This window comes from Tenrec ecaudatus, chromosome 1 (assembly GCF_050624435.1).
Source record: "Tenrec ecaudatus isolate mTenEca1 chromosome 1, mTenEca1.hap1, whole genome shotgun sequence".
Lineage (NCBI taxonomy): Eukaryota > Metazoa > Chordata > Mammalia > Afrosoricida > Tenrecidae > Tenrec > Tenrec ecaudatus.
The window spans coordinates 254643005-254670886 of record NC_134530.1 but is presented as its reverse complement, the minus strand read 5'-3'; the positions used below and the strand labels follow the sequence as shown (position 1 = coordinate 254670886).

Genomic DNA, 27882 nt, shown 5'->3' with positions numbered 1-27882 from the left:
ACCACCTGAAATTCCTTTCTGATACGTCTTTCTAAAGGAGCCACCAAAGGCAGAGACGGGAAACCAGACACCAGTGTCCTGGCTGTGTTCCACGATTATGTCAGACTGATGCCCCTGGTCGCAGAAGCAAACCAAATGAGTGAAGAGCTGCAGAAGGTGATTGCTCTCGTGTCCCAGAGTTTCTAGAACCAAACACTGCGAAGGTAGTTGCTGCTCGGCGCCATCGAGTGGGTTCCGACCCACAGTGACACCGTGCACGACAGAACAAAACACTGCGCGGTCCTGCGCCAGCCTCAGAACTGCTCCTCGGACTGCGTTAGACGTTGCAGCCGCGGGGTCAGGCCGCATCCTCCAGGGTCTTCCTCTGCTCTGCAGCCCCTCTACCAAACTTGACCTCCTTCTCCAGGAACTGGTCTCTCCTGACAACAAGTCCGAACTACGTAAGGTGAAGTCTTGCCACCCTTGCCTCTAATGAGTGCTTTGGCCATATTTCTTCCAAGGTGGACTCATTTGTCCTTGGTACTTTCTTCTTTGTTTTGTTTTATTTTTAATAAATCATTTTATTGGGGGTTCTTACAGCTCCTATCAAACACATTTGTACATAGGTTGTCATCATAATCTCTGAAACATTTTCCACTTGAGCCTTTGGTATCAGCACTTCTTTTCTCCCACCCTTCCCCACCCTCCCACTCTTATTAACCCTTGATAAATTATAAATTATTATTATTTTCATATCTTACCCTGTCCACTGTCTTCCTTCACCCATGTTTCTGTTGTTCATCCCCGCACCTAGGGGAGTGGGGAGTTATACATTGATCATTGTGATCGGTTCCCCTTTTCTCCTCCTTCTTCCCCAGCCTTCCCCCTACCCTCATGATATTGGCACTCCTATTATTGTTTCTGAGGGGCTTATCTCTCCTGGATTCTGTACCAGTGTGCATGCTCCAGTCTAGCCGGATTGGTAAGGTAGAAAATTGTTTACAGATGGGCTTGTGGTCTTCACTCCAACCTCCCTTGTTAGCATCAATATGCTTGTTTGTTTTGGGTCTTCTGATGCCTGACACTTGATCCCATTGACACCTTATGATCACACAGGATGGTGTGCTTCGTCCATATGGGCTTTGTTGCTTCCTCGCTAGATGACCACTTGTTTCCCATCAAGCCTTTAAGATACTAGGTGCTATATCTTTTAATAGCTAGGCGCCATCAGCTTTCTTCACCACATTTGCTTATGCACCCATTTTGACTTTAGCAATCTTGTAGGGTAGGTGAGCATCACAGAATACCAGGTTATTAGAACAAAGTGTTCTTGCATTGAGGGGGAACTTGAGGAGAGACCCAATGTCCATCTGTTACCTTGATACTTAACATGTAAATATATGTACATAGACCTATATCCCTATCATTTTATGTGAATATACTTACATATATACATGCCTTTATAGATCTATAAATGTCTTTTGTCTCCTAGTTCTTTCCTCTATTTCCTTTTACTTTCCTCCTGTCCTACTATCATGTTTGACCTTCATTCGGCTCTCAGTAATTCCTCTCAGTTACCAAACACCACTAGGCATTCTATACCCTCCTTGATTTTAGATCTCTTGTTGTTCTCTTGTCCCTGGGTTTGTTGGCTACCCATTCCCTTTCCCCCACCTCCCCCTCTCCCCTGTTCCCCAGGAACCATTGGTCCTGTTGGTTTCACCTTGGGATTGTTTATCTTGCCTTTATTATATAGATAGACATGAAAAAAAAAAAAAGAGAAAGAGAGAGAAGGGGAGAAAAAGGCCTATAAATTAATTCCAGGTCTGTCTGCTGACCCTTATGTAGGTTTTGCGATCTAGTCTGACGAGGTGCCAAACCCTGCCCTCTCAGTTGGAAATCTATTTTCGGGATTCCTCGGGGACTTTGTTGCTTTGCTCCCCTTGCTGCTCTGTTGTGCTCCCTTTGTATTTCACCCCAGTGTGGGGCACAATTCCCACACTGCGCCTCCAGTGCTGTCCCCTGCAGTGCTGTGGGTCAGTGAGGGGATATCATGTGTCATGGTGGGACCGGCCCTATGGTCCTCTCTGTGTCTTGGCTGCTCCAAGGAGGAGCGTTGTCTTAGGACAGTGGTTCTCAACCTTCCTAATGCCGCCAGCCTTTAGTACAGTTCCTCATGGTGTGGTGACCCCCACAACTATAAAATTATTTTTGTTGCTACTTCATAACTGTAATTTTGCTACTGTTATGAATTGGGTGATCCCTTTGAAAGGGTCATTCGACCCCCAAAGGTGTTGTAACCCACAGGTTGAGAACCATTGTCTAAAGGGCTTGGTGGGCCAGGACATGGTTCTCTCTCTCTCTCCCTCTCCCTCTCCCTCTCCCTCTTAGTTTGTTCTCATGTGATCTGGGCAGAGCAGCCACTTTCCCCAGGCTGTATCTTTAGTACTCTCCTGGGTATGCAATCTTCTGGAGAGGGTGTCAACATCTGGGGTCAGGGCTGGTCCCACAGATCTCTCTGTTATTCAATGCTTCGTGCCCATATTTTGCCCTCAAGGCTTGGTATACCAGGTTGAGGTCTGGTCCCTCTCTCCTTTTCCTGTGGCGATATAAACAATACCCTACCCATGGTGGGTTAGTGTCCTGTTCCCCCTACTACCCATGTTCTCTATTTTTTTTTGTCTTTTCCCCTCCTTTTTAGTTGGGTCTATATGCATGCCTGAATCGAGTCTGACTCCTGCCACTGTGTCTGGGCCTTGCCCCGGGATTTATGCATTTAGTGGCTTTTCCCCTATGCCCCTTGTGCTTTTTAAGCTTACCTTGGTGGACTCATGTTGTACTTGTCCTTTTGTGCTTGGCTTATTTAGCTTAGCATAATTTCCTCCAACTCTTCCATGAGACGATGTGCTTCGTGCGCTCATCACTACATTTTAGGGATACATAATATTCCACTGTAAGTCATTGTATGTATGTACCAGAGGTTTTTCATCCATTCTTCTGTTGGTGGAAATGTAGGTTGTTTCCAACTCTCTGTGATTGTAAACTGTGCCGCAATGAACATTGGAGTGCAGATGTGTGGCATGGTCTGCGTCTTGCCTCTTCTGGGTATATTCCCAGGAGGGGGATTGCTGGGTCATATGGGAGCTTAATTGCCGTTTGTTTAAGTGTCGCCAAATCAATATTCATAATGGCTGCACATACCTGCAGGTCCACCAGCAGTGGATGAGAGTTCTCAGCTCACCACAACCCCACACTTGCTGCCTTCTGATCTTTTGAATTGGGCTATCTTTGAGGGTGTTAGGTGGTATCTCATAGTTGTTTTGGTTTGCATTTCTCTGTGGCTAATAATCAGGGACATTTTCTCATCTGCCTATTGACTATTCAGATTTCTGCCCCTGTGAAACTTCTGTTCAGGTCCTTTGCCCACCTCTCAAGTGTGTAATTAGTTTTTTCTTTTTGGAAGCTAGCAGAGTATTGTAGATTTTAGTAATAAGACCTCTGTCTGATGTGTCATTGCTAAAGGTGTTTTCCAAGTCTGTGGGCTCTCTTATTAATCTCTGGGCAAAACCTTTCGATGTACACAGGTGTTTTATCTTCAGTATATTCCACTTGTCAATTTGTACCTCCTCTGTGTTTGTTTCCTTCCCTGTTTCCAATAACCTATGTATTCCCTGTGCCAAAGTTCACAGTTTTATCCCAATTCCCTCATTGATGACCCTAATAGTTTGGGGTTTTACATTGAGGTCTGTGATCCACCTTGAGTTTGTTCTTGTGCATGAATTAAGGTAAGGGTCTTGCTTCATTTTTCTGCAGGTAGATATCCATTTTTTCCAGCACCATTTGTTGAAGAGGGCATCCATTTACCATTAGTATTTTTTAAAGATCAGTTGTCTGTATGCTGATGATTTCATTTCTGGATTTTTGGTTCTTTTCCAATGGTTTGAATATCTGTCATTAAACCAGTACTACATTGTTTTGATCTCTGTGGCTGTAGAATTGGTACTAAAGTCAGGTAAAGCAAGCCCTCCAATTTTGTCTTTCTGCTTAAGGAGTTCTGTACTAATTCTTTGATGAAAGATATTTGTATTTGTATCAGGATAGCATTGAACTTATATAGTGCCTTGGATGAGACCAACATCTTTACTATATTAAGTCTTCTGATCCATGAGCATGGAATATTCTTCTATTTGTGGAGGTAACTCTTGGTTTTTTAATAAGAGTGTTGTATAGTTTTCCTTGTACAAATCTTTTCTTTCTTTTTTTTTTGTTTAGGCAAATCCCTAGATATTTCAATTTGTGTGTTGTTCGGCTATTGTAAAGGGTACTACCCTTTTGATCTCTTCTTTGGGGGTCTTGTCCGATGTACATAGCAGTCCGATGTACATAGCAGTCCGGTAGACTTCTGTTTCTTGATCTTGTATCCTGCCACTTTGCCATATTCCTCTTAAGGAGCTTCCAGCACTCCTCTTAAAGAGCTGTTGGGGTTTTCCGTATATAAAATCATGTACCTGTTTCAATACTTTTACGACTTCTTTCCCCAGACAAATACCTTTGATGTCTTTCCTTTGCCTTATGTTGTTAGCTAAGACCTCCAGTACAATGTCAAATAAAATTTGGGACAAGGGGCATCCTTGTCTGGTCTTCTTCAGTGGGACTACTTTCATCTTTTCTCCATTGAGTACCAGTCTTTCAAAGACTCTTTGTCATGCCCCAAACTGGTAGAACCATTTTTTTGGCTTGCATTGCAGCAATCTGCCTGTTTTGTTATGTTAAATTTATGTTAATGGACCAGGTTTCTGATGGCTTGCATTCAAAGTTACACAAAGGAACATAGCCTTCAAATGAAAGCATTTTAAAAATTTGTTTGTTTTTATAATGGGCTTGTAGGATGCCCTGGTATTAGGGCTGTCTGTGCTGTCCCCCAGGGAAGAAGAATCAGATTAGTTGAGTAGGCTTGGGACCCACTGGGTCTAAATTGCCCCAGCTGCCCTGCTGTGTTAGCCCCAGCTCCCTCCTGCACAACCCCTCAGGCTGTGCTCCAGGGATCTACACTCTACCACAGCTAAATATCTGAGGGCTTTCCAATGGCAGCAACTTAGTGTCTAATTATCTGTTGTTACCCACACTGGCAGGCAGAGGGTAAAGGGGATGGCCGATACAATCACTCTGTTTCTGGCCGGGGAGAAGAGATGTCAAGCCTGAGAATGCAGGAGCAGGAAGGGTTGCAGAGAGGAAACCTCTGGTGTGAGCCTTTGTGACTAGTCCTAGAAGGTTCTCCCTGAGCCTGAGATTATGACCACCTTTAGAAAGCACAGTCTGGGGAAATACTGCACGCTGTGGTTCTTGTATCTTGGGCACAAGAAGGAACAGTGGACCGGCTGAACCTGGTGAGGGAGTTGCAGAGCCCACGGGCAGATGTGGTGAACGTAGAGCATTTCAGCGAGCCCTCGAGTGGCTCCTTGGCAAAAATTGCAGGGGGAGGTCTGATCCACTGACCCTAATACACTTGAACTCTATTTCTGGCACCCTGACTCCCACTGTTGGCCTCCCTACCTCTTAATTTTGCGATCTATCAGCAGGAACTCTGGAAGGGTGATGCTATCTGGATGCCTTCTTGGTCTGTGGTACTTTCAATATTCTTCCCTGGCAACATAATTAAAATGTATCCATTTTTCTCCCCTCTTCCTTATTCGGGGTCCAACTTTCATATGCATACGAGGCTGTGGAAAATACCCTGGCTTAGTCAAGACCACCTTCGTCCACAGAGTGACACCCTTGCTTCTCAATGCTCTAACGAGGTCTCGTGCAGCAGATTTACCTCATGCAATGTGTTGTTTGATCTCTGTGGCTTGAGGGAGTATTGATTATGGATCCAAGCAAATCAAAATCCTTGACAGCTTCAACGTTTCCTCCATTGATCATGATGTTTCCTATTGTGAGGATACTGGTCTTCTTCACATTGAGTCATAATTCCTAACTTTGCCTTCTTGAGCTGCCCTTTGACATTTTCTAATTTGTCTCTTGCACGTCATCATTTCTTCCATTTGCCTTAGCTACACTATGTTTAAGAACATGTCTCAGTGTCTTTTCTGACATCCACTATGATCTTTTCGTTGCTATCTTTTAATGACCTTTTGATGAATTCCTGAATGATGGTCTTGATGTCCGCCTACAGCTCACTAAGTCTCCTGCCATAAGTGTTCAATTAATCAAATCTGTTCTTGAGATGTTCTCCAATTCAAGTGGGAAAGAATCAGGTCAGAGTTTATCTCTTGTGGACTTATTTTAATTGTCTTTGGCTTTATCCTGAACTTACATATGAACTATCGATGATCTGTTCCACATTCAGCCCCTAGCCTGGTTTAACTGCTGACATTGAGTTTCTCCATCCTGTCTTCCTACAGGTGTAATCAATTTGAATTCTCTGTATTCCATTGGGGGAAGTCCAAATGTATAGTTGCGTTTTTGTTGTTGAAAAAAGTATTTGTTAGGAGCAAGTCGTTGGTTTTTCAGAATTCTGTCATGCAATCTCCGGTTTTATTTCTATCATGAAGACCATATTTTCCAACTACTGTTCCTTCCTGTTTGTTTTGAACTTTTGCATTCGAGTCACCAATAACCATCCTTGCTTCTTGATTGCTTGTTTGATCAATTTCCCATGGGCATCATTGGTAGAATGTTTCAGTATCTTTATCACTACATTTTGTGGCTGATACATAAATTTGAATAACATTTGAATTCATTGGACTTCCTTGAAGGCGGATAGTTAGAATCCTATCACAGCATTGCACGTCATGATAGATTTTGCAATGTCCTGTCCTTATTCACAACAAACGCCATGTCATTCCTTTTGATTGTGCGACTTCTGACCTAGTAAGTTGTAGATGTATTTATTCAAAATAGCCAATACCAGTCCATTTCAACTCACTAATGCCTAATATATCAATCTTTATGTGTTTCAGAGTGGTCAAACATAGTAATTGTGAGGATGTTGCGGGACTAGGCAGTGTTCTGTTCTGTTGTACATAGGTTGATTATGAGTTGGACCCAACTCAGCAGCACCTAACATAAACAGTACTTTCACTCAGTATATTATTTTCAAGTTTTATCCATTTGTAGCATGTGACAGTATTATCCGATTGTGTGTATGTGACATTCTCCGTTTATCCACTCATCTGTTGATGGCCATTTAGGTTGTTTCTACTTTTCAGTTATTGTGAGCAGTGAGCCATCCTGCAGTGAACCTCCATAGAGATGATTTATCATTGACCAGAAAACTGACAAATGCAGGGCCTAAGCAGATTTTAGAGAACAGGTCCAACACCCGTGCCACTCCTGTTGACCCAGACTGACTCACGGTATAAAGAAAGGCAGAGAGAGGCCCAATGAGGCCAGGAATTGGCTTAAGGTCATGATAAGAGTTAGCAACAGACCCTACACCTTCTCAGTTCCAACGATGAGCACCATTTTTCATCCTTGATTCGCCAGGGGCACCAGGGCCTCAGCCTAGCACGTGCTTGCCATGACCAACCCATTCTAGAGGGTTCTTCAAAAGGGCCTTTCTGAGTCCAGGCAGTTTGATGGCTGCTATATCAAGTTCTGGCTGGGGCTAGCTTCCAGAGGGAGACTAAGAACCAATCGGAATCTTCTCAGAGCTATCTTCTCTTTGGTAATATTAGTTGTAATATACTGTTGAGAAATGTTGGTGTTCTATCATTAATCTTGGTGAGAATTCCAAGGAGAAAGTGCAGGACTATCTTCTTTTAGAAACTCTGTCACATTGCTGAGTGTGGTGAAAAAGATATCCTTATGTAGGATTATCCTGGAAAAAAAATAGAGGATTTTAAAGTAATAATTGTTTCCTTTGCCAGGGGCTTAAAATGGAATTGAAAGTGAAGAATTTGGCATCATTAGATTCCAGGGGCTATGACTTACAGAAGGAGGTCATGGTGAAGGTGACAAGCCAGAGGACTCACGAGGTGAGGCTGTGTCTGTGGATGGTGTGAGCCTGCTCTGGGGGTTTCGGAGGAACTTTCCTAGGGATGAAGGTTGTTTTGATCAGCTACAGTCTGAGGAGACCCAGTGAAGGGGCAACACGTTTTCAAGTGTGCGTTGGGATGCTGAGGGCCAGAGTCTAGGACGGGGTGCCATTCTCCACATCCTCTCCTGGGGTCTGTCTGAGCCACCAGTGTGGAGCATTTCTTGTTGATTGCCAGAAAACCAGTTACCACTAAGTAGATTCCACCTCATGGCAGCCCCATTTGTATCAAAATAGGACTCTGCTCCACTGGGTTGTCAATGGCTGGTTGGTCAGCAGAGATCAGGCCTTCATTCCAAGACTTTCTGGGTCGACTTACATCTTCAGCTTTGTGGTTAGCAGCCAAGTGCTTTAACCATCTGAACAACCAGCCACAATAAGGAAGCCTCAGAATTGATGGTGATGGTGTGCGCGCGTGCGTGCACGCGTGTGTGTGTGTGTGTGTGTGCAGAAATGTGAGAGAATGGGAAGGTGGCTATTCTGAAACAATGAGAAAAACTCACACTCCACACTCTTTTTTCATCATCAAGTTTTTCTGTTTTATTTAAGATTTTAGTTTTTAAAAAATAAAGAGCTACATTTCCTTGGTTTTAGTTTCAGCGTCGGGTTATCACCAGGTTTCTGCTTTCTTTCCTCCTATCTTTGTAATATCGCCCAAACGTCCACAAACTACCGGGTGAGGAAAAGCTGCAGGTGGGGCCTGTCACCCCCACCCCTGGGCAACAGCCCCCGGTGCCGGGCTCTCCCCGCGCCGCCCACAGGTGAACTTAGCGTCAAGGAGGAGTCTGACGGGGAAGACGGAAGCACCGACTGCGTCTCGGCTCCCATCTTGGCTCCGGGGAGCACATCTGAGAATGCCTTTTTCTTTGCACTCAACACTCTTACTAAGACTTCAGAATGACTGTTTAACAGACTCCAATAACTGCTCCCCTTTCAGGTTTGATCTTACTCGCTGTCAGTAAGTTCCTTGTTAGGAACATAAAGCCCTATTTCCTCTGCCTTCAAAGGAGGAACTAGAAAGGGTTAGCTATCTATGTTAGTCTGGTAGACTAGAGAAACGAAATTCATAGCCACTCCTATGTGTATAAGAGAGAGTTTTATATAAAGAGTAAGTGTACATTAAGAAAGCATCCCAACCCAGTCCAGTCCAAGCCCATAAGTCCAACATTAGCCCATATGTCCCATACCAATCCACAAAGTCCTCCTCCATCTAACAAAACACACACAATGATGCTGACTGCAGGAGGTAAGCCAAGTCAGTGAGTGTGTAAGCATCTCAGCGCTGGCAGGGGCCTCCACACGACTGCTCCAGCACCCAGGGCTGTATCGGGGTAGTTCCATGTGGCTTCTCCTTGGGGATGTCTTGCAGCAAGTGAGCCTTGCAAGCTGAGGCAGAGAACTAAATGAGGCAGCTGCACCCCGGTCCAACCATGAGAGAACAACAGACCAGACAGGCAAGGCTCACTGAACTATTTTTCTCTCCACCTTTCAATTAATCTCACGTGTTCATTGGCCAGATTGAATAATAAACCGTAACTATCGCACTATTCTTTCTGTCCATGATGGGTGCTATGTCTTGTGTGGTGCCCTCAGACTCTGCTTCCAGCTGAACTCTAAGTCCTTAGTTTGCTGTCAGACGTTCTTCTCACTCTCAGGGAACCTGTGTGAAGTCATCGTCCACACATTCAGTGCACACAAAGCGACCGGGGGAGCCAAAGCACAGAGGCCTGATATACTGAGCAGCTAACTGCTGGTTTCTGAGTTCCAATATATTCTGGGACAAAACTAATTCTTCACAACTTCTAAATTTGTGAAATAAAGCAGAGAAAGAGACCATTGAAATATATGTTCTGTTGGGCCTCTACTCAAGTCCTCCCTCAAAGTAAGAACACTTTGTTCTAATAACCTGGTATTCTGTGATGCTCACCTACCATACACAATTGCTGAAGACAAAATGGGTGCATAAGCAAATGTGGTGAAGAAATCTGATGGTGCCTGGCTATTAAAAGATATAGTGTCTGCAGTTTTAAAGGCTTGGAGATAAACAAGTGGCCATCTCTCTGGGAAGCAACAAAGTCCACATGGAAGAAACTCACCAGCCTGTGTGATCACGAGGTGTCAATAGAATCAGGTACTAGGCATCAGAAGATCCCCCCAAACAATCATATTGATGTGCATGAGTGGGGGTTAGAGTGGAGACCCAAAGCACATCTGTAGACAATTGGACATCCCCTCACAGAAAGGTCACAAGGAAGGGATGAGCCAGCCAGGGTGCAGTATAGCATCAACAAAACATTCAACATTCCTCTAGTTCTCTAATGCTTTCTCTCCACAACTATCATGACCCCAGTTCTACCTTACAAATCTGGCTAGACCAGAGCATGTACACTGGAATCCAGAACAGATAATCCCCTCAAGTACAGTAATGGGAGTAGTGATACCATGAGGACAATGGGAAGGTGTAGGGAGAAAGGGGGAACCAATCACAATGATCAATATATCACCACCACCTGGGGAGGGGGATGAACAACAGAACCATGGGTGAAGGGAGATGGAGGATGATGTAAGATATGAAAAGAATAATAATTTAAAGTTTATCAAGGGTCATGAGGGTGGGGGAGGTAGAAAAAAAAGAGCTGATACCAAGGGTTCAAGTGGAAAGAAAACATTTTGAAAAGGATGATGGCAACAAATGTTCAAATGCACTTCATACAATGGATGTATGGATTGTTATAAGAGCTGTAAGAGCCCCCAATAAAATGATTTATTGACACTAAATGTATCTATATGCTCTGTTGACTAGGGGTGGGAAATTGAAGGCAATGGCAGAAGTGTTATTGTTGTGGTTAGCTGGCACTGAGTTTGTCCCGACGCACAACGGAATGAAGTACTGCCTGGTCCTGCGCCGTCCTCACATGGTTCCCATGCCTGCGCCCATTGTTGCAGCCACTGTGTCCATCCAGCTCATTGAGGGTTTTTTCCTTTTTGCTGCCCCTCTACTTCACCTATCATGGTGTTCTTCTGCAGGGACCGGTCTCTCATCATAGCCTGTCCAAAGTGTATGAGACAAGGTCTTGCTGTTCTTCCCTCCAATGAGCATTCTGGCTGGACTTCTAACAAGACAGATTGCTTTGTTCGCTTGGTAGTCCATGGTACTTTCAATATCCTGTGCTGACACTTAATTCAAACACATTAACTCTTCTTTGGTCTTCCTTATTCAACGAGCCACTTTCTCATGCAGATGAGGCGATTGAAAATACCATGGCTTTGGTCAGATGCACCTTAGTCCTCACAGTAACTTCCCTGCTTTTCAACACTCTGAAGAGGTCTTGGGCAGCAGATTTCCCCAGTGCAATGTGTCTTAGCTCTTGACTGCTGCCTTCATGAGCACTGACTGTGGATTCAAGAAAGATAAAAACCTTTGGCAACTTCAATCTTTTCTCCATTTATCATGGTGTTACCTGTTGGCCAAGTTGTAGGGATTTTGGTTTTCTTTACAATGAATTGTGATCCAAACTGAAAGCTGCCATCCTTGATCTTCATCAGCGAGTGCTTCAAGTCCTCCTCGCACTCAGCAAGCAAGATTGTGTCATCTGCATATCTCAAGTTGTTAATAAGCCTTCCTCCACTCCTGATGCTGAATTTTCCTTCATATCACCCAGCTTCTCTGATGATTTGCTCCACATACAGATTGAATAAGTACGGTGAGGGGATATAACCCTGTCATACACCTTTCCTGATTTTAAACTGTGCCACATACCCTTGTCCTGTTCTCACAGCTGCCTCTTGATCCACGTTAAGTTCTGCATGAGGACAATGACGGATTCTGGCACTCCCATTCTTCAGGTTATCCATAGTTTGTTATTGTGAGCCACACAGTCAAATGCCATGACATAGTCAGCAAAGCACAGGTAAATATCTTCCTGGTAGTCTCTGCTTTGAGCCAAGGTCCATCTGACATCAGCAGTGATAGCTCTTGTTCCACGTCCTCTTCTGAATCCTGCCGGAACCCTGCCAGCTCCCAGTCAGTATGCTGCTGTAATCCTTGGCGGAGGTGCTAAAGCAGCGGTTCTCAACCTGTGGGTCACGACCCCTTCACAGGGGTCGTCCAATTCATAACAGTAGCAAAATTACAGTTATAAAGTAGAAATGAAAATAATTTTATGGTTGGGGGTGGTCACCACACATGAGGAACTGTATTAAAGGGTCAGGGCATTAGGAAGGTTAAGAACCACTGTTCTAAGGCAAAATTTTACTTGCATGTGATAGTTAGGATATTCTATAATTGGGCACAATTATGGATCTCTTACAAACATTAAGAGATCCAGTGGTTTTTCTTCCAAATTTCCTGGGATAGGTGAATGAGGGCTCCCGGTTCTTTACTAGCTTGTTGAAACATTTTGTTTGGGTTTCCCTCAATTCCCGGAGCCTGGTTTTTGGCTAATTCTTTCAGTGTAGCTTGGATTCTTGCACGACCATTGGTTCTTGCTCACATGCTACCTTTCAAAATGGTTGAATGCCACCTAGTTCTTTTGGGTACAGTGTCTGTGTGTTCTTTCCATCTTCTTTGGATGCTGCCTGCATCATTTACTATTTTTCCCAGAGAATTGTTTAATATTACAGCTTCAAGCTTGACTTTTGTTGTGTTCTTTTAGTTTAAGATATGTTCGGTTAAAATATAAATGGCTTCTCTTGAGGGCATTATTTTTTCCCTAAAATTGATTGTAGTGATGGTTGCACAACTCTGTTAATCTACTAAAATCTATGTGGACCAATTATATGGTATGTGAATTATACCTCAGTAAAGCTGCTACCAAACCACACAGTGCAGTATGCATGCAAACATAAACAAGCGTGTTCAAGTAATACTGTAAACTGGAACCCAGTGTCTGGGGCTGGAGGAAAGCATGTTTGAGGCCGACATGTCTTCTACTGACTGTGCCGCACGCCAAGGTCTTGGTGGAGAGGGTGGGGATGGCCTCCAGGAAGGACCTCACCTTGAGAAGGTCAGGCATGAATTCTTCTGTGCTACAGACCTGTGAGACCTTCTGAGTTGAACCCACACTCTAAAAAGTCACTGCCATTGAGTCAATCAATCCCAACTCAGAGTGGCCTACAGGCCACTGCAATGGATTATCACGCCCAACAGGCAAGGAGTGTCCTGGGGTCTCAGGATAGATAGGGTAAAGGAGAATGGAAGGTGAAGACCTTGTCTGACCTCTATGTTGTAGCAGTCTGCCTTGGGCAGATGTGAGATGGACTTTCTTTCTCCCTGGTGTAGCCACCATGCCCTTGGACAAGGCACAGATAATGTGTCTGACGGGACTGCTTCTGCATCAGCCACCCTGTAGTCTCTTTCAGGGATTCTGTACACAAACTCACTTTGGGCTGATGTTTCTGTGTGATTAGTGTTTTTTCTCAGGCAGAGCTTAATTGTACTGATCTGCCCGATCCAAGATTCTTCATTGTTACCTTTGAAAATTAAGATGAAAAACCATGACCTTTCCTCAAGGCCCCTAAAAAGTTTGCAGTGTTTAAAGCTGTGTGTGTGTGTGTGTGTGTGTGTGTGTGTGTGTGTGTGATTTTGAAGACTAAAAGAAATGGGGGGAAAGTCCCTGGGAGATATACGTGGTCTAAGCTCAGTCAGGACTCAAAAGGTGGTGGTTCGAGCCCGTCCAGTGGCACCAGGGAGGGAAAAGACCTAGTGATCTGCTTCTATTACGGTCATGGTCAAGGAAACCCTGCGAGCAGCACTAGTCTGGAATGCATGCTTCCTTTTAAGCAGTTTCATTGGCATATAAGTCACATAGCATACAATTCAATCGTTTAGTCACATCACGAATTGTACCCTCATCAGCACCATCCGTTTTAGAACAGTTCCTTTATTCATTCCCCTCATTGTTATTAGCTCCCCATTCCCCCCCAACTTTTCCTGCTATATCCTCAAGGAACCATTATTCTCGTCAGGACTGTAACTCTTTATGGGAGTAGAAAGTCCTGTCTCTCTCCCAAGGAGTAGAAAGTTCCATCTCTCTCCCAAGGAGTGGTCGGTGGTTTTGAACCTAACTTGCAGGTAGTAGACCAACAAGTAACCACGCTGCCACCAGGGCCTTCCCCACCTTCTCTAGGAAACCCTCTTATTGTATTGTCTACTGGTTCGGTGTGGCCATGGCAGTAAATGATCAAATCCAGCCGAGATGCAGAGTGGCATGGGAGGTACGGGGCAGTCAGAATAGGTGGAGAAAGATGGAGTGTGGAGGCTTGTCTGAGGCCTGCCTCGTGGCAATGGGAAGCCAGAGAAACTCAGCTATGTCCATCTCCCCTGCTATTCGTCCGTCACAGCCGTACTGCTCCTCTTTAATGAGGCCTATGGTGTTAACTATACGGGTGATTGTATGGGCCTTATATGGCCACAAGCCAGATGTTACCACCTCCCTACCCCCCCCACACACACCCCTGCTCTAGAGCATAGGTTCCCTAATTTATTTGGCTTACTGCCCACTTTTCAGAAACAACAAAAAACTGCTCGGTTCCCTTATCCCAGGCCCCAATGACTCAAACTCCAGGATAAAGTACAGGCCTACCTGGATAGTTCCAACACCCCCCAGAGGGCCGTATCACTCCCTTGGGGTTTTCTAGAGGCTGCCTACATTACTTGATTTGTGACCCCTCCCTCCAGCTTCAAACCAGCAATGTCCCATCCCTCCAACTCTGCTTCAGCCACACACTTCTTGCTCTTATCCTTGCCCCGGATCTTTCTTCCCACATTTAGGGGCCTTTGTGGAAAGGTTGCTATGAGCAGAATTGACTCAGTGGCAATGGGGTTTGCTTTAGTGGTTACATTGGACTTGCCTGGACAATCCAGGCCCCGTTCCTATGTTAAGGTCAGATGATTCCCAACTTTAAGGAGCCCTAGTGGTGCAGCGGTTAGTAGTTGGGCTGAACTTTGGAAGTCAGAAGGTTAAAGGCAGCAGCTGCTCCTCAAAAGAAAGACGGGGTTTTCTATTTCTGTAAAGAATTACGGTCTCAGAAACTCAAAGGGCAAAGGCTCACTAAGAGTTGGAATGTCTATGGCTATAACTCTATGGCAGTAAGTTGGTTGTTTGCTTGTTTTTTTAAAAAAAATTCCCAACCTTAATTCCATGTTCAACCTTCACTTGTCTTTTCCATGTGTAATGTACTTGCATGTTCTGCTGATCAGGACACAAACATCTTTGGTGACCCTTATTTTTCCTGCCACAACAGCCAAATCTCGATTTGTCCAGAGTGGCTCTATTTTATAAATCCTTTATCATCTCCTCTAAGTCATTTTCTGAATGTTAGCAGAGGTGAAGAACATACCCAGGCATGAATATAATAAACATAATGTGCGAGTGTTTATGTGGTTTTGTTCATTAAAGAGCACATGCTGGGAATCTTGGTGAGCTGTGGGGTAGTTACAAAATTTGTTGTCAATTTGAGACTTAAGAGTGAAGGGGCCTCACCTCTCCAGGGTTCTGGGGTACCTCACAGGCTCCCCTACGTGCCCAGAACACGCCACAGTCCATTCGAAATGCGCTCTCAAGACACCTCCCCAATAAAACTACATAAAATAAAAAGAGTGAAGAGGTGGAGTTTAGCCTGTCAATCAAGTTGCAACTTGATGACTTCATTTGGAGGCACCAAGGAGATAAACAGCTCATTGGAGCCGGGACACAAACGCACTCCCTGGGAGACATTGCAGCTGACAAGACTCATGGAGCTATGCTAGTGCCCTGAGCTGGAGGAGCCACACGGAGACCCTGCCAGCGCTGAGAGCTTACAACGCCACTGGATCCACAAGACTTCCCCCATTGGCCTGTGATCTTCCTGCATTTGGCATCATTGCATGTGTTTCGTGAGTCTGGAGAGAACGTTATAGATTGATATCGGACATACGGGCTAATATCAGACTTATGGACTTGATCTTTAGCCTGGGCTGTGATGTTTTCTTAACGTAAAATGACTCTTTATATAAAGCTCTTTCTTCTTCTATGAATTTGTTTCTCAAGTCCACCCAGACTAACACAAGTTGCCTTTGTGTTTCCAGGTGTGGATATGGTCAAAGGCCAAGTTTATCAACAGGAAATTCCTAATGGAGGAACTCTACCAGTGCTTTCTAGATGGAGGAGACAGCTATGTGGCTCAAGAAGTTGACCCTTTTTGGGACCCTGTTGAGATTGTGCACCTAGGCTCGGCTCACATTTGGCTCCAGTCACTTGCCTACTGCATGAAGCTTGAGGAGCAAGTGGAATTTCTGAACTGCGATGGGCTGGAGGAGGCCATGTTGCACATGTACATCACCCCCTGCTCAGCCACGGGACAGTAGGTGTCTCCCTGTTCCTAGTCTAAGTGGGTTCTGAGTCACAGAAAATTCATGGCAAGCCTGAGGTCTAGTGTCAACGTGGTTCTCAAGTTGTTCATGTAGGAGACAAAGGAATGAACTCATTCATGCATTCAGGACTTACCTTCATTACATCTAGTTTTTGCCCCATAATCTGACCCGGGATATTTCAAATCCTATACCCAGCACAAGCTGAAGCAGTTGACCCTCCCCCCCACCCCCGCCGCCCCAGGGGAGGGCATCCCACAAAGAGGCAGCATGAAGAAAGAACCCCGGACCTGAACCAAAAGCCCTGGGCTGGTTCCATGCAATGGGCCTGTGGAGCAAAGGTCAAGGGTGAAGTGGCCTCACCTGGTCCCTGTAAGGGCTGGCTGCTGCAATGGGCAGTTCTCCTTCCCAGGTTGACGGGGCAGGCCATCCTGCTGATGAGGCTTCGGGGTCAGAGCAGAGAGTTGATTGTCCAGCTTAACCCTCTCCACTCCTGTCCTTCGAGTGAGGGACTGAGAGGGCTGTTTCCTTACCCAGCCTCATGCTGGGCTCTTATCTTCCTTTCCATGGGTATAAATCTCTTATCTGGGGTCCTCAAGTCTGCTCTACTGCCTTTTACCCTCTTCTTAGGACAGCATATCTGCTTTCCTGTTTTAGGCTGTAAGGTATTGTTACAAAAGCTGAAGTCTCCAACAGGTCTATTCAAAGAGGCAGGGAAAGGGTTTGGTCCCTGTGTCGGGCCCTCAAAGCAATCTTTTTGATTTTCTGAATTGGAGGCTGAGGCTTCAGAGGGAGTTTGCTAGAAACCTGAGAAACCACGCTGTCGTAGCTGGGACTCCACGCTCGCCAAGCACCCTCCTTTAGCTAACGCTGGCTCCCAAGGCTGCCTGGCAGCTGTCATTGCCACTGTCAATTGTGAAAGAGGCAGTCTAGTTTAGGTTGATGTAAGAGACAGCCTCACTTGAGGAGACAGCCAAATTGACTGATGAGCTAGTAGGCCTGACATTCGTTGACTCTCAAACTGCTTTCCCCTGGGGTTCCCCTTCTCCTGCTGGGCATCTACTGAACTGTAGTCTCATCCCCAAGCTGGTCAGCTTCCTGTGTCCCTCTGGCCGTGAGTTCTCTGAGAAGGCTCATCTTACCTTGAAGTGCCTACAAAGAGTGGCAGAGTCTCATTAAATCTCTGCAGTGAATACATGCTGGCAATATAACCTATCCTGGCTTCAGTTGCTTAATTATCTCTTAAGGGGCCTATTGAATCCCCTTTGATCATGAGTCTCACCACCTAGCCCAAGCTCGCCTGTGATCTCTCTTCACCTCTTTTGTTTGTAGAGCACACGCTGAGGAGGACGTGGTGATTGACCCCTCGGAGATGCTGGGCAAGAGGATGGACTTCCAGATTCACATCGTCCGGTGCCTCGGCATCAAGTGGCTGAAGGAAGATGCAAGGCGGGGCATCCAGCTTGGGTACCCACCTGGCCTGTGGCACTGCTGAACGCAACCACTTATCTGAGGGGTGGTGGTGGAGGAGCCCTTTGTCAAGTTTTCAAAAAAGAGCTGACTACCAAAGTTCCTTGTTGCTGTCCCCTCAAGCCCCAAAGTACTCTTTGCCCATCTGTTGACTAGAGAAGTCACATGGCCTCCACGCCGGGGTCTTTCAGCATCTGCTGCCCTCCCAAGTGTCAGAAGCAGCAGAGTCAGATATTCTAATTAGAAAGAATATGCAGTAAAACGGCATTATCTAAGCACGTTCATGTTTTTGTTGTTGTTGGAGAGAAAAAGTCTGTAATACCAGGTGGCAGAAGCACCCGATATACTGAAATTAATTCAACTAAAAGGATATTAAGAGTTGAAACAGTCCAGAGAGAGGTGGGGTTGGGTTTGAGGGATAAAACCTAAACCACTTGACTTGGAAATGGAACAATGTTAGACTTCAAGAAGGAAAGGTTTATTAAAATCATTTTCTTATTTGTTAGACATTCAATAGCACCCGTGTAGTGATGACGCCCAGGTGAGTCGTGGAGATGGTGGCCCCGAACACCAGAATCAGTTGGAGGCCATTCTTAGCGCTGACTCATATGTGGGCTGCAACCCTGTGGCTCAGCTGATCCTTTCCTTCACAGACGTGCCCCATTTGATCTTAATTATGTCCGGTGTTCTTCTCTCAGGTACAGAATTTATGATCTTCCAAACGTTGTATATACCAAGCCTGTATGGAAAAATGTGAACCCCCAAATTGAAGAGACTGTCCAGTTTGTAACCTTAACCACATCTCAAGAGTTTCTGAACTATTTGCAGACCAACGCCCTCATAGTTGATTTATGGGGCCTTCAAGGTACTGTGTTTAATTATTTGCACGGTGCATTCTTCAACCAGATAGAATGTCAGTATGGCTGGGGCCCTGGACAAGATAGAGGGATGCAGCCACGGCCTTTGTAGCAGTGGCCAGGAGCCATTTTCCTGGGCTCTAGTCAAGCATGAGATTATGTGGTTTAACATCGCACAATAACTGTCTTATTCCTTGCTGGCCTCTCCCCTCGCTGCAGAAGGCTGTGCTGAATGGAGCTGCTCTCTACAAGACTTCCTGGTCACAGACGAAGGCTACATCATGCTAGACACCAAGGCCACTGCCACTGCGCCGGGTGTAGGCCAGGTGTGTAGACTCAATTTTAAAACTGCGGCGCTAGCATAACCAGAAATGGGTGACTTCAGGCTTAAGGTAAGGAGCTGCTAATCAAAAGGTTTTCGGTTCAAACCCACCAGCGGCTCCTTGGGAGAAAACTGAGTCCGCGTGCTCCATGAAGAGCTCCACACAGCCTTGGGAACCCTCGAGAGCGACTGTACTCTGTCTGTCCCACAGCGGAGCTGAGGTGGAATTGACTTGATGGCAGTGGGTTGGGTTTGGGGTTGCAGGCCTAAGTCAAAACCCCATGTGAATCAAACAGCAATCTGACCGAGGAACTTATGACCTTGCCGAAAGACAATTCAGGCTTTTTGTCAAAAAGACAATTCAGTCTATTTCTTTTTTTTGGACAGGGGCGGGAGGGGGGGGGAGGTCAATGGTCAAGTGCTTGTAATAGACAAGGAAAGAATCTGGATTTCTGGCTTTCAGGAGGAATTACCAAGAGTACCTGTACAGAATGTTTGCTCAGCTTGGTCTAATACAGTGTTTCCCAAAGTGGGCGATGCTGCCCTTCTGAGGGGCACTGGAACCACCCAAGGGGATTGCAAAGGCAGAGATCTGCACTTGATCCTGCGTGAGGGCTACAGTCTACCACTTGTCTGTCAGGTTGTCATGCTGTACTGTTTGTGTGGTGCTGTGGTGCTGGTAGCTTTGCTCCCCAAAGCCATGGGGGCTTTGTTGCTTCTGAGCTAGATGGCCGCGTGTTTACCCTCAAGCTTTTAAGACCCCAGATGCTGCATCTTTTGATAGCCGGGTACCATCAGCTTTCTTCACCACATTTGCTTATTCAGTGGTTGTGTTGGGAAGGTGAGCATCATAGAATGCCAATTTAATAGAAGAAAGTTTTCTTGCATTGAGGGAGTACTTGAGTGGAGGCCCAATGTCCTTCTGCTACCTTAATATTAAACCTATAAATATAGGCACATTGATCTATTTTCCCATCCTCATATAAAATATATTTGCATATGTGCATGTCTTTATCTAGACCTCTATAAATGCCCTTTGCCTCCCAGCTCTTTCCTCTATTTCCTTTGACTTTCCTCCTGTCCCACAATCATGTTCAGTCCCCACCTGGGTTTCAGCAATTCCTCTTGGTTACATTACCCTTGATCATGCCCTCCCAGGCCTCCCACACCCACCTCACCACCAATTTGAATCACATTTTGTTCTCTTGTCCCTGGGTTTGTTAATACCACTTCCTTTCCCCCCACCTTCCCATTTCCCATGTCCCCCCAGAACTGTCAGTCCCATTGTTTTCTCCTCCAGATTGTTCATCCAGCCTATCTTATTTAGACAGACCTGTGGAGATAATAACATGTACAAAAACAAGACAGAGCAAAACAAAGCAACAATATACAACAAAACAACAACAAACCACCGACAAAGGACAAAACAAAACACAAGAAAGAAAAGCTTGTGGTTAGTTCAAGGATCGTTTGTTGGTCTTTAGGAGAGTTTTCCATTCCAACTCTGTTGGGGCATCACGCCCTGGCCCCAAAGTACCTTCAGCATTCCCTTGCTGTTCCACTGCACTACCCCAGTGCTTTGCCTTGGTGTGGCAGGATCAGATCACACAAGACTCCCACACTGTGTTTCCGGTGCTGTCCCCCGCAGGGCCATGGGTCAGTGAGGGGTGCCATGTCTCATAGTGGGGCTAGTCATGTGGTCCTCTCTGTGGACTGGCTGCTCTAATTGGGATCATGGTCCTCAAGGCATGGTGGGCCAGGATGTGCTCCACTCTCTCCTACTCCCCCTTCATCTGCTCCCGTGTGCTCCAATCAGATATGTCCTTCTCCCGGAGCTGCAGATTCAATGCCGTTCTGAGGGGAGGGGAAGGCGTCCACTTAGTATTTGGTATTGGGGCCGGCCCCCCAGACCTCTCCACTGGTTGCCTACTCCCCACTGGAATGTTGCATTCATACCTCGGGGCACTGGGTTGAAGTCTGGTTCCTTTTTCCCTGTGGAGATATAAACAATACCCTCCCCTTGGGTGGGTTAGCATCCCATGCCGCCGCTACCCATTTCTTCCTTATTTTAATCACTTTTTTTCCTTTCCCCACCTCCTCCCCAGTTGTCTACCATGTGCATCCCTGGATTTGATCTGGTCCCTGCCATACTACATGGTCCTCACCCCAAGAATGTTTGTATACAATAGCTTTTTCCCTATGCCCCTTTTGCATTTTTTAAATGCTTACCTCAGTGGACTCATGCTGTACTTGTCCTTTTGTGCCTGACGTACTTCGCTTAGCATGATTTCCTCCAGTTCTTCCCATGCAGTGATGTGCTTCATACGCGTTCATCACTGCTTTTTAGGGATGCATAGTTCTCCATTGTATGTGTATACCACAGTTTTTTAATCCAATCGTGTTGCTTCCAACTCCTTGCAATTGTGAACTGTGCCACAATGAACACTGGAGCACAGATGTCTGGCCTTGGTTTGTTTCTTGCCTCTTCTGGGTATATGCCCAATAGGGGGATTGCTGGGTCATATGGTAACTCTATTTCCATCTGTTTTAGATATCGCCAGATCAATTTCCATAGTGGTCATACATACTGACAAGTCCACCAGCAGCGAATGAGAATTCCTGTCTCTCCACAGCCCCTCCAACACTTGTTGCTTTCTGATTTTTTTGAATTGGGTTATCTTTGAGGGTGTTAGGTGGTACCTCATTGTTGTTCTAATTTGCATTTCTCTTATGGCTAAAGATTGGAAATATTTTCTCATATGTTTGTTGAGTATCTGTTATTGTACCAATACCATGCGGTTTTGACAACTGTGGCTGTATAGTATGTGTTAAAGTCAGGTAAATCAAGCCCTTCCACTGTGTCCTTTTTCTTGAGTTCTCTGCTAATTCTGGGCTTCTTCCCTCTCCATATGAAGTTGGTAATCAGTTTTTCCATTTCTTTGAAGAAAGATGAGGGTAATTGTATCGGATTGCATTAAACTTATACAGTGCCTTTGGCAGAACTGATATCTTGACTATATTGAATCTTCCATTCCATGAGCATGGGATAGTCTTCCATTTGTTGAGGTTGCTCTTGGTTTCTTTTAATAGTGTTCTGTAGTTTTCCCCCATATAAATATTTTCTTCTTTTAGTCAGGTATATCCCTAGATGTTTCAATCTGTATTTGGCTATTGTGAAGGGTACTACCTTTTTGATCTCTCCTTCTGTGGTCTTATCCGATATGTATAACAGTCCGATGGACTTCTGTTTGTTGATCTTGTATCCTGCCACTCTGCCAAACTCCTCTGTTGCTTCCAGTACTCCCCTCGTGGAATTTTTGGGATTTTCCATATATAAAATCATCTCATCTGCAAATAACGATAGTTTCACTTCTTCCTTCCCGACTTTAGCACATACTATACAGCCACAGTTGTCAAAACCGCATGGTATTGGTACAATGGATGTCTTTTCTTTGCCTTATTCTGTTAGCTAAAATCTCCAGCATGATAATAAATGAGTGGGGACAAGGGGCATCCTTGTCTAGTACCTTTTCAGTGGGATGTGTTAGTCTTTTCTCAATTGACTACCACGTTGGCTGTTGGTTTTTCATATATAGCTTGTATTGTCTTTAGAAACTTTCCTTCCATTTCTATCTTCTCAAGTGCCTTAAACAGGAATTGGTGTTGGATGTTGTCGAATGCTTTTTCTGCATCTATCGATATTTTCATGTGGTTCTTATAGTTTTTCATGTCAATGTGACGAATAATACTAATGGGTCTTTCGTATGTTGAACCATCCCTGCATCCCTGGTATGAACCCCACTTGGTCATGGTGAATTATTTGATTTATATACCTTTGTATTCTGTTGGCTAGTATTTTGATAAGGATTTTTGCATCAATGTTTATTAGGGATATTGGTCTGTAGTTCTTGATCCTTGTAGGATCCTTGCCCGGTTTTTGATATCAGAGTTATACTAGCTTCATAGAAGGAGTTCAGGAGTTTGCCATCTTTTTCTATGTTCTGGAAGAGTTTGTGTAGGATTAGTATTAGTTCTCTCCTAAATGCTTGGTAGAATTCTACAGTGAAGCCATCTGGTCCAAGGGATTTTTTGTTGGTAATCCTTTGATGACCTTGCTGTGTCCCATAAGTTTTGGTACGTCGTGTGCTCTCATTGATTTCTAGAAATTTCCTAATTTCATCTCTGATCTGTGCCAATACACACTCCTTTTGCAGTAGAGAGTTATTCATCCTCCAATTGTTTGCTCTTGTTTTCTTTGTCTTCCTTTTGTTGATTTCCAGCCTTATGATACAGTGGTCAGAGAGAGAGGTCTGTATGATTTCAATGTGCTTAAATTTATGTAGATTCGCCTTATGCCTAAGCATATGGTCTATCTTCAAATATGTGCCATGTGGGCTTGAAAAGAATGTGATTTTTTTTGTATTTGGATGAAAAGCTCTGTAAATATCTATCAGGTCAAATTGTCTAATTGTGGTGTTTAGATCTCTAGCCTCCTTGTTGAGTTTCTTTCCCTGTGATCTGTCTTTCTCAGAGAGCGGTGTGTTGAAGTCACCCACTGTAATTGTTGAGGCTCTGATTTTTTTTTTAATCTTATGGAGTGTTTGGTTGATGTATTCAGTGTGTCTCTCATTTGGGGAATATTTGTTTACAATGCTTAGTGCTTCTTTTTCTACCATTCCCTTGAGCATTATATATTGTCCCACCTCATCTCTTTTTATGGTTTACACTTTGAGGTCAATTTTATCTGAGATTAGGATTGCAACCCTTACTTTTTTTGCATTGTTGTTTGCTTGGTATGACTTTCTCTATCCTTTGATTCTCAGCCTATTTTTGTCTGGGTCCTTGAGATGTGTCTCCTGTAGGCAGCAGATGGATGGGTTTTGTTTTCTAAGCCAGTCTGCTAGTCTCCGTCTTTTAATGCATGAGTTCAGGCCATTGATATTCAGGGTTATTATCTCCATCTGTGGACTCGGTGATGTCATCTTATTTTTATTGACTCTGCCAAGACATGTGGCTGTGTGGATTACAACAAATGGCGGATAATCTTAAGAAAGGGAATTCCAGACCACTTCATTGTGCCTAGTTGGAATTTGTGCCTGGCATTTGTGTGAACAGAACCAGGTTCTGTTCACCCGGTTTAAAATCAGGAAAGGTTTGCCTGTGTCAAGGTTGTATCCTCTCTTCACACATATTCAATATGCATGTGGAGAAAATAATCAGAGAAGCTGGATTCTGTGAAGAAGAATGTGGCATCAGGATTGGAGGACAGCTTTTAGCAACCTATCATTTGCAGATGATACAACCTTGCTTGCTACAAGTGAGGAGGACTTGAAGCACTCACTGATGAAGATCAAGGGTTTCAGCCTTCAGAATGGATTACAACTCAATGTAAAGAAAACAGAAATGCTCACAACTGAACCAATAGGTAACATCATGATTAGCGGAAATTAAATTGAAGTGGTCAATTTTCTCTTGGCTGGATTCACAATCAATGCTGATGGAGGCAGTAGTCAAGATACCAAGTGATACACTGCATTGGGTAAGTCTGCTGCCCAAGACCTCTTTAAGTGTTGGAAGGCATAGCCTCATCTGAATGTGAAAATTGTACTGCTAACAAATCAATTCTTATTCACAGCACTCCGAAATCCCTACACAAGAGAGTAAAACTGCTCCCTCAGGGTTTCTGGTGGGTTTGACCCCTCACCCTGCTATCGGCAGCCCATAATAGCAATGGCAGCATATATTGAATAAGGAAGACCAAAGAAGAATGGATCCATTTGAATTAAAGTGCCAGCAATGAATAGCGCAAGAACTATGGACTGCCAAAAGAACACACCCAGGTCTTGGATTCTTCCAGAATGCTCTTTAGAAGCAAAAATGGTGACTTCTTCTCATGTACTTTGGACATGGTGTCAGGAGAGACCAGTCCTCAGAGAAGGACACCGTGCCTGGTAAACTAGTGAGGCAGCAAAGAAGAGGAAGGCCCTCAATGAGATGGATGGGCACAGTGGCTGCAGCAATGGGTGGACTCAAACTAAGGACAATTGTGAGGATGGTGCAGTGTTTCATTCTGTTGTGCACAGCGGCACTGTGAGTTGCAACTGACTCAAGGGCACTTAACAATAACAACAACCATCAGCCATTTGGTGGGGGTTACAAAGCCCAGAGTTCAAAGGCCATCCCCAGCAACTCATTGCACTGCATGATGTGAAGCAAATGTTGCCCGTTATAGTGACAAACCCTTTAGAATGTTCCCATGCTTTCTCCCCCTCCCTGTGCTGCAAGCACAAGTCATTTGTTTGCCACACCTCTCAAATCCCTCACTGTTCTGGTATTCTGAAGCTTAGTAGCATCTTGCACGGATGGTTTCCATTTTGTGAAATGCTGTAACTCCTTTGATAAGACTTTTAATTCTAGGTTAAGTGTAAATCTGTTGTTTCACTATGACAACGCTTCTCTGACATTAAAATGGACCCCCTAATCACTGGAAAATCTCAGGTGAGATCAGATGATGACCTAGGAATCAGAGTTTCTTTTCCTTAACACACGTTTTGATTAATTCACGTGTATCCTGCTCAGTAACCACCGTGCGACCCTCCTCCCCAATCCAGTTTGTACGTGTAGCAAAAGATGTTTCAGAGGAGAGGCAAATACTCTAGCAAAAGCTAAACTGACAAATTGGTTTGTTTTTGCAGACTGCATCAAATCATGTATCAGAACTTTATCTGAAGCTGCTCAAGGTAGAGCAGGAGACAGAGCAGCTCAGAAACATTAACAGAGCCCTGAAAGAAGAAAATACGTTTCTCAAAGAATCACTGGCGAAAATTGGTTCTAGTCAACAAGGTGAGTGTCTGCTCAAGTTGTGGTTGTTTAGCTTGCCCCTGAACACCAATGGTTTGGGGGGAGTTTGTCCTTCAAATAGTTGAACATTTTAATGTTATCTTGTTTACTAAGCAAAAAAATACCCAACACTTTTTGGGGGGCCTTGAATTCTTTCTTTGAATGAGTCCAATTTGGTGCCTGATGTTGTGCAACACAAAAACTAAAACATGTATTTTAATAGATGAATAGTATTGTCTTTCCTTTTTACCACAGCTCATAAGCCTTCCAGTGCCCTGAAGATAACTGGGATGGCAGTACAATTGCCATCAGTCAAAGATATTAATCAGATATGTGCTCCGGGGGCCACCTATGATGAACTTACCAAAGCTCTTAAGCTGTTCTACCAAAGCATGAATATGGCCAGAGGGCAGTTTCTCCGGCTGAGGCATTACAAGCCTCCCGTAAGTACCTAGAATCTTGGGGACAAAAAGAACACTTTCCAGTGAGGTATCTGTTATCACTGCAAGTCTTGAGCAGGGGGGCTGGGTTAACAGTGCGGATGTGCTCCAGGGCTCCGATTGCACTCTCTCTTGGCTTACCTTAGGGTGCAGCCTAGCAGGCTGGTCCCAGGTAGCAGCAGGATTGAGATTCATTTACTTTACAATGTATAGAATGTCTTGGAGATGTAAGCTTGTTGCATCATTATAAAGCCATAAATGTAATTCATCACATTCACAGATAGAAAAAAAAACCCTGATACTTGGATACAAGAAAAGCTTGTAATAAAATTCAACATATTACCATAATAAAACCTCTTCATGAACTTGGAATAAAATGGGCACTCTTTAATCTGATAGTGGTAATCTTAAACAAACTGCAAAGAGAAAGCTTAGTGTTTCCCCTTCAGATCAGGAAGAAGTCAAGGGTGCAACTACATTGTAGTTGAAGCTCTAACTAGTGCAGTGAGGTGAGAAATGTAAGATTTAAGGTTTGGGAAAAACAAACAAACCCCCAAACCAAACGTACTGCTAACCAGTCAATTCTTATTCACAGCAATCCGTAAGCCCTACACAACCGAGTAGAACTGCTCCTTCAGGGTTTCTGGTGAGTTCGACTGCTCACACAGCTATCGGCAGCCATAATAGCACCAGCAGCATATATTTACATATTTACATACTATGTACTGACAGATCTCACCACTCCCCTATGAGGCAGGTACTACTAGCGTTTACAGTCTATAGATCAAAGGCACACGACACTAAGAAGCTGGTCCAAGGATACACAACTGGTGTGTAGCAGTGCCAGACTCAAACCAGCCAGTGTTGTCTCACACGTCTATATGTTTTCAATATTGTGCAGCCCCTATGTCTCCGGGATGATACTATCTGTATCAACAAAAAAAAAATCCAGAAGAATTACAAAGTTGCTGGATATAAACACATTTAAAATTAATTTGAACAGAAAATGAATGTCGAGCTGTCCTGTGAGTTTCTGAGACTGTAACTCTATGGGAGTAGAAAGCCCTATCTTTCTCCCAGGGAGCAGCTGGTGGTTTCACACTGCTGACCTTGCAATTAGCAGCCCAACACATAAACCAGGGCTACACCATCAGATCCTTATGTGTCCACCAAATATGTGGCCTTCAAATAATTTTGGTTGTGTGGTTCAGATGAGGGCCCAGTTAGGAAAGATTGCAGAAACTCTGCATAAATGCACCCCCTATTCTTAGCATCCATATGGAAGCATAAGAACCCTAAATTGGGAACATCCCTACCGTGGATCCACAGAAGGTAGGTTGATGATGGCCTCTTCTTTACCGGGGAACATTATTACTGCAGTGAAATGAACTCCATCTATGTGGGTGGGTGGCCCTGAGCACCAAGAGTGTTGCTTATTACATAAGGAGTTTAAAAGACCAGCAAAAGATTCTGTGTACAGTTGCAGTTTAGGTGGTCAAACTGTGCAGAAAGGTACAAAGATGTTAATCTCACAAGTCAGGCTGTTGGTTGCTTCTGCGAGAGATGAGAGCATGAGACCAGGAAGG

At 44.5% G+C, this 27882-nt stretch overlaps 1 protein-coding gene across 1 annotated transcript in view; it reads left to right on the top strand.

Annotated features, from left to right (window-relative positions):
* Positions 1-27882, top strand: part of LOC142440134 (kinesin-like protein KIF28P) — a 111048-nt gene that overhangs the window by 81933 nt on the left and 1233 nt on the right. The window contains exons 15-22 of the mRNA XM_075542695.1: positions 38-156; positions 7851-7958; positions 16086-16360; positions 17700-17834; positions 18536-18702; positions 18914-19020; positions 25712-25859; positions 26112-26299. Coding sequence (XP_075398810.1) covers positions 38-156; positions 7851-7958; positions 16086-16360; positions 17700-17834; positions 18536-18702; positions 18914-19020; positions 25712-25859; positions 26112-26299 — 1247 coding nt within the window. The remainder of the gene's footprint in view (positions 1-37; positions 157-7850; positions 7959-16085; positions 16361-17699; positions 17835-18535; positions 18703-18913; positions 19021-25711; positions 25860-26111; positions 26300-27882) is intronic.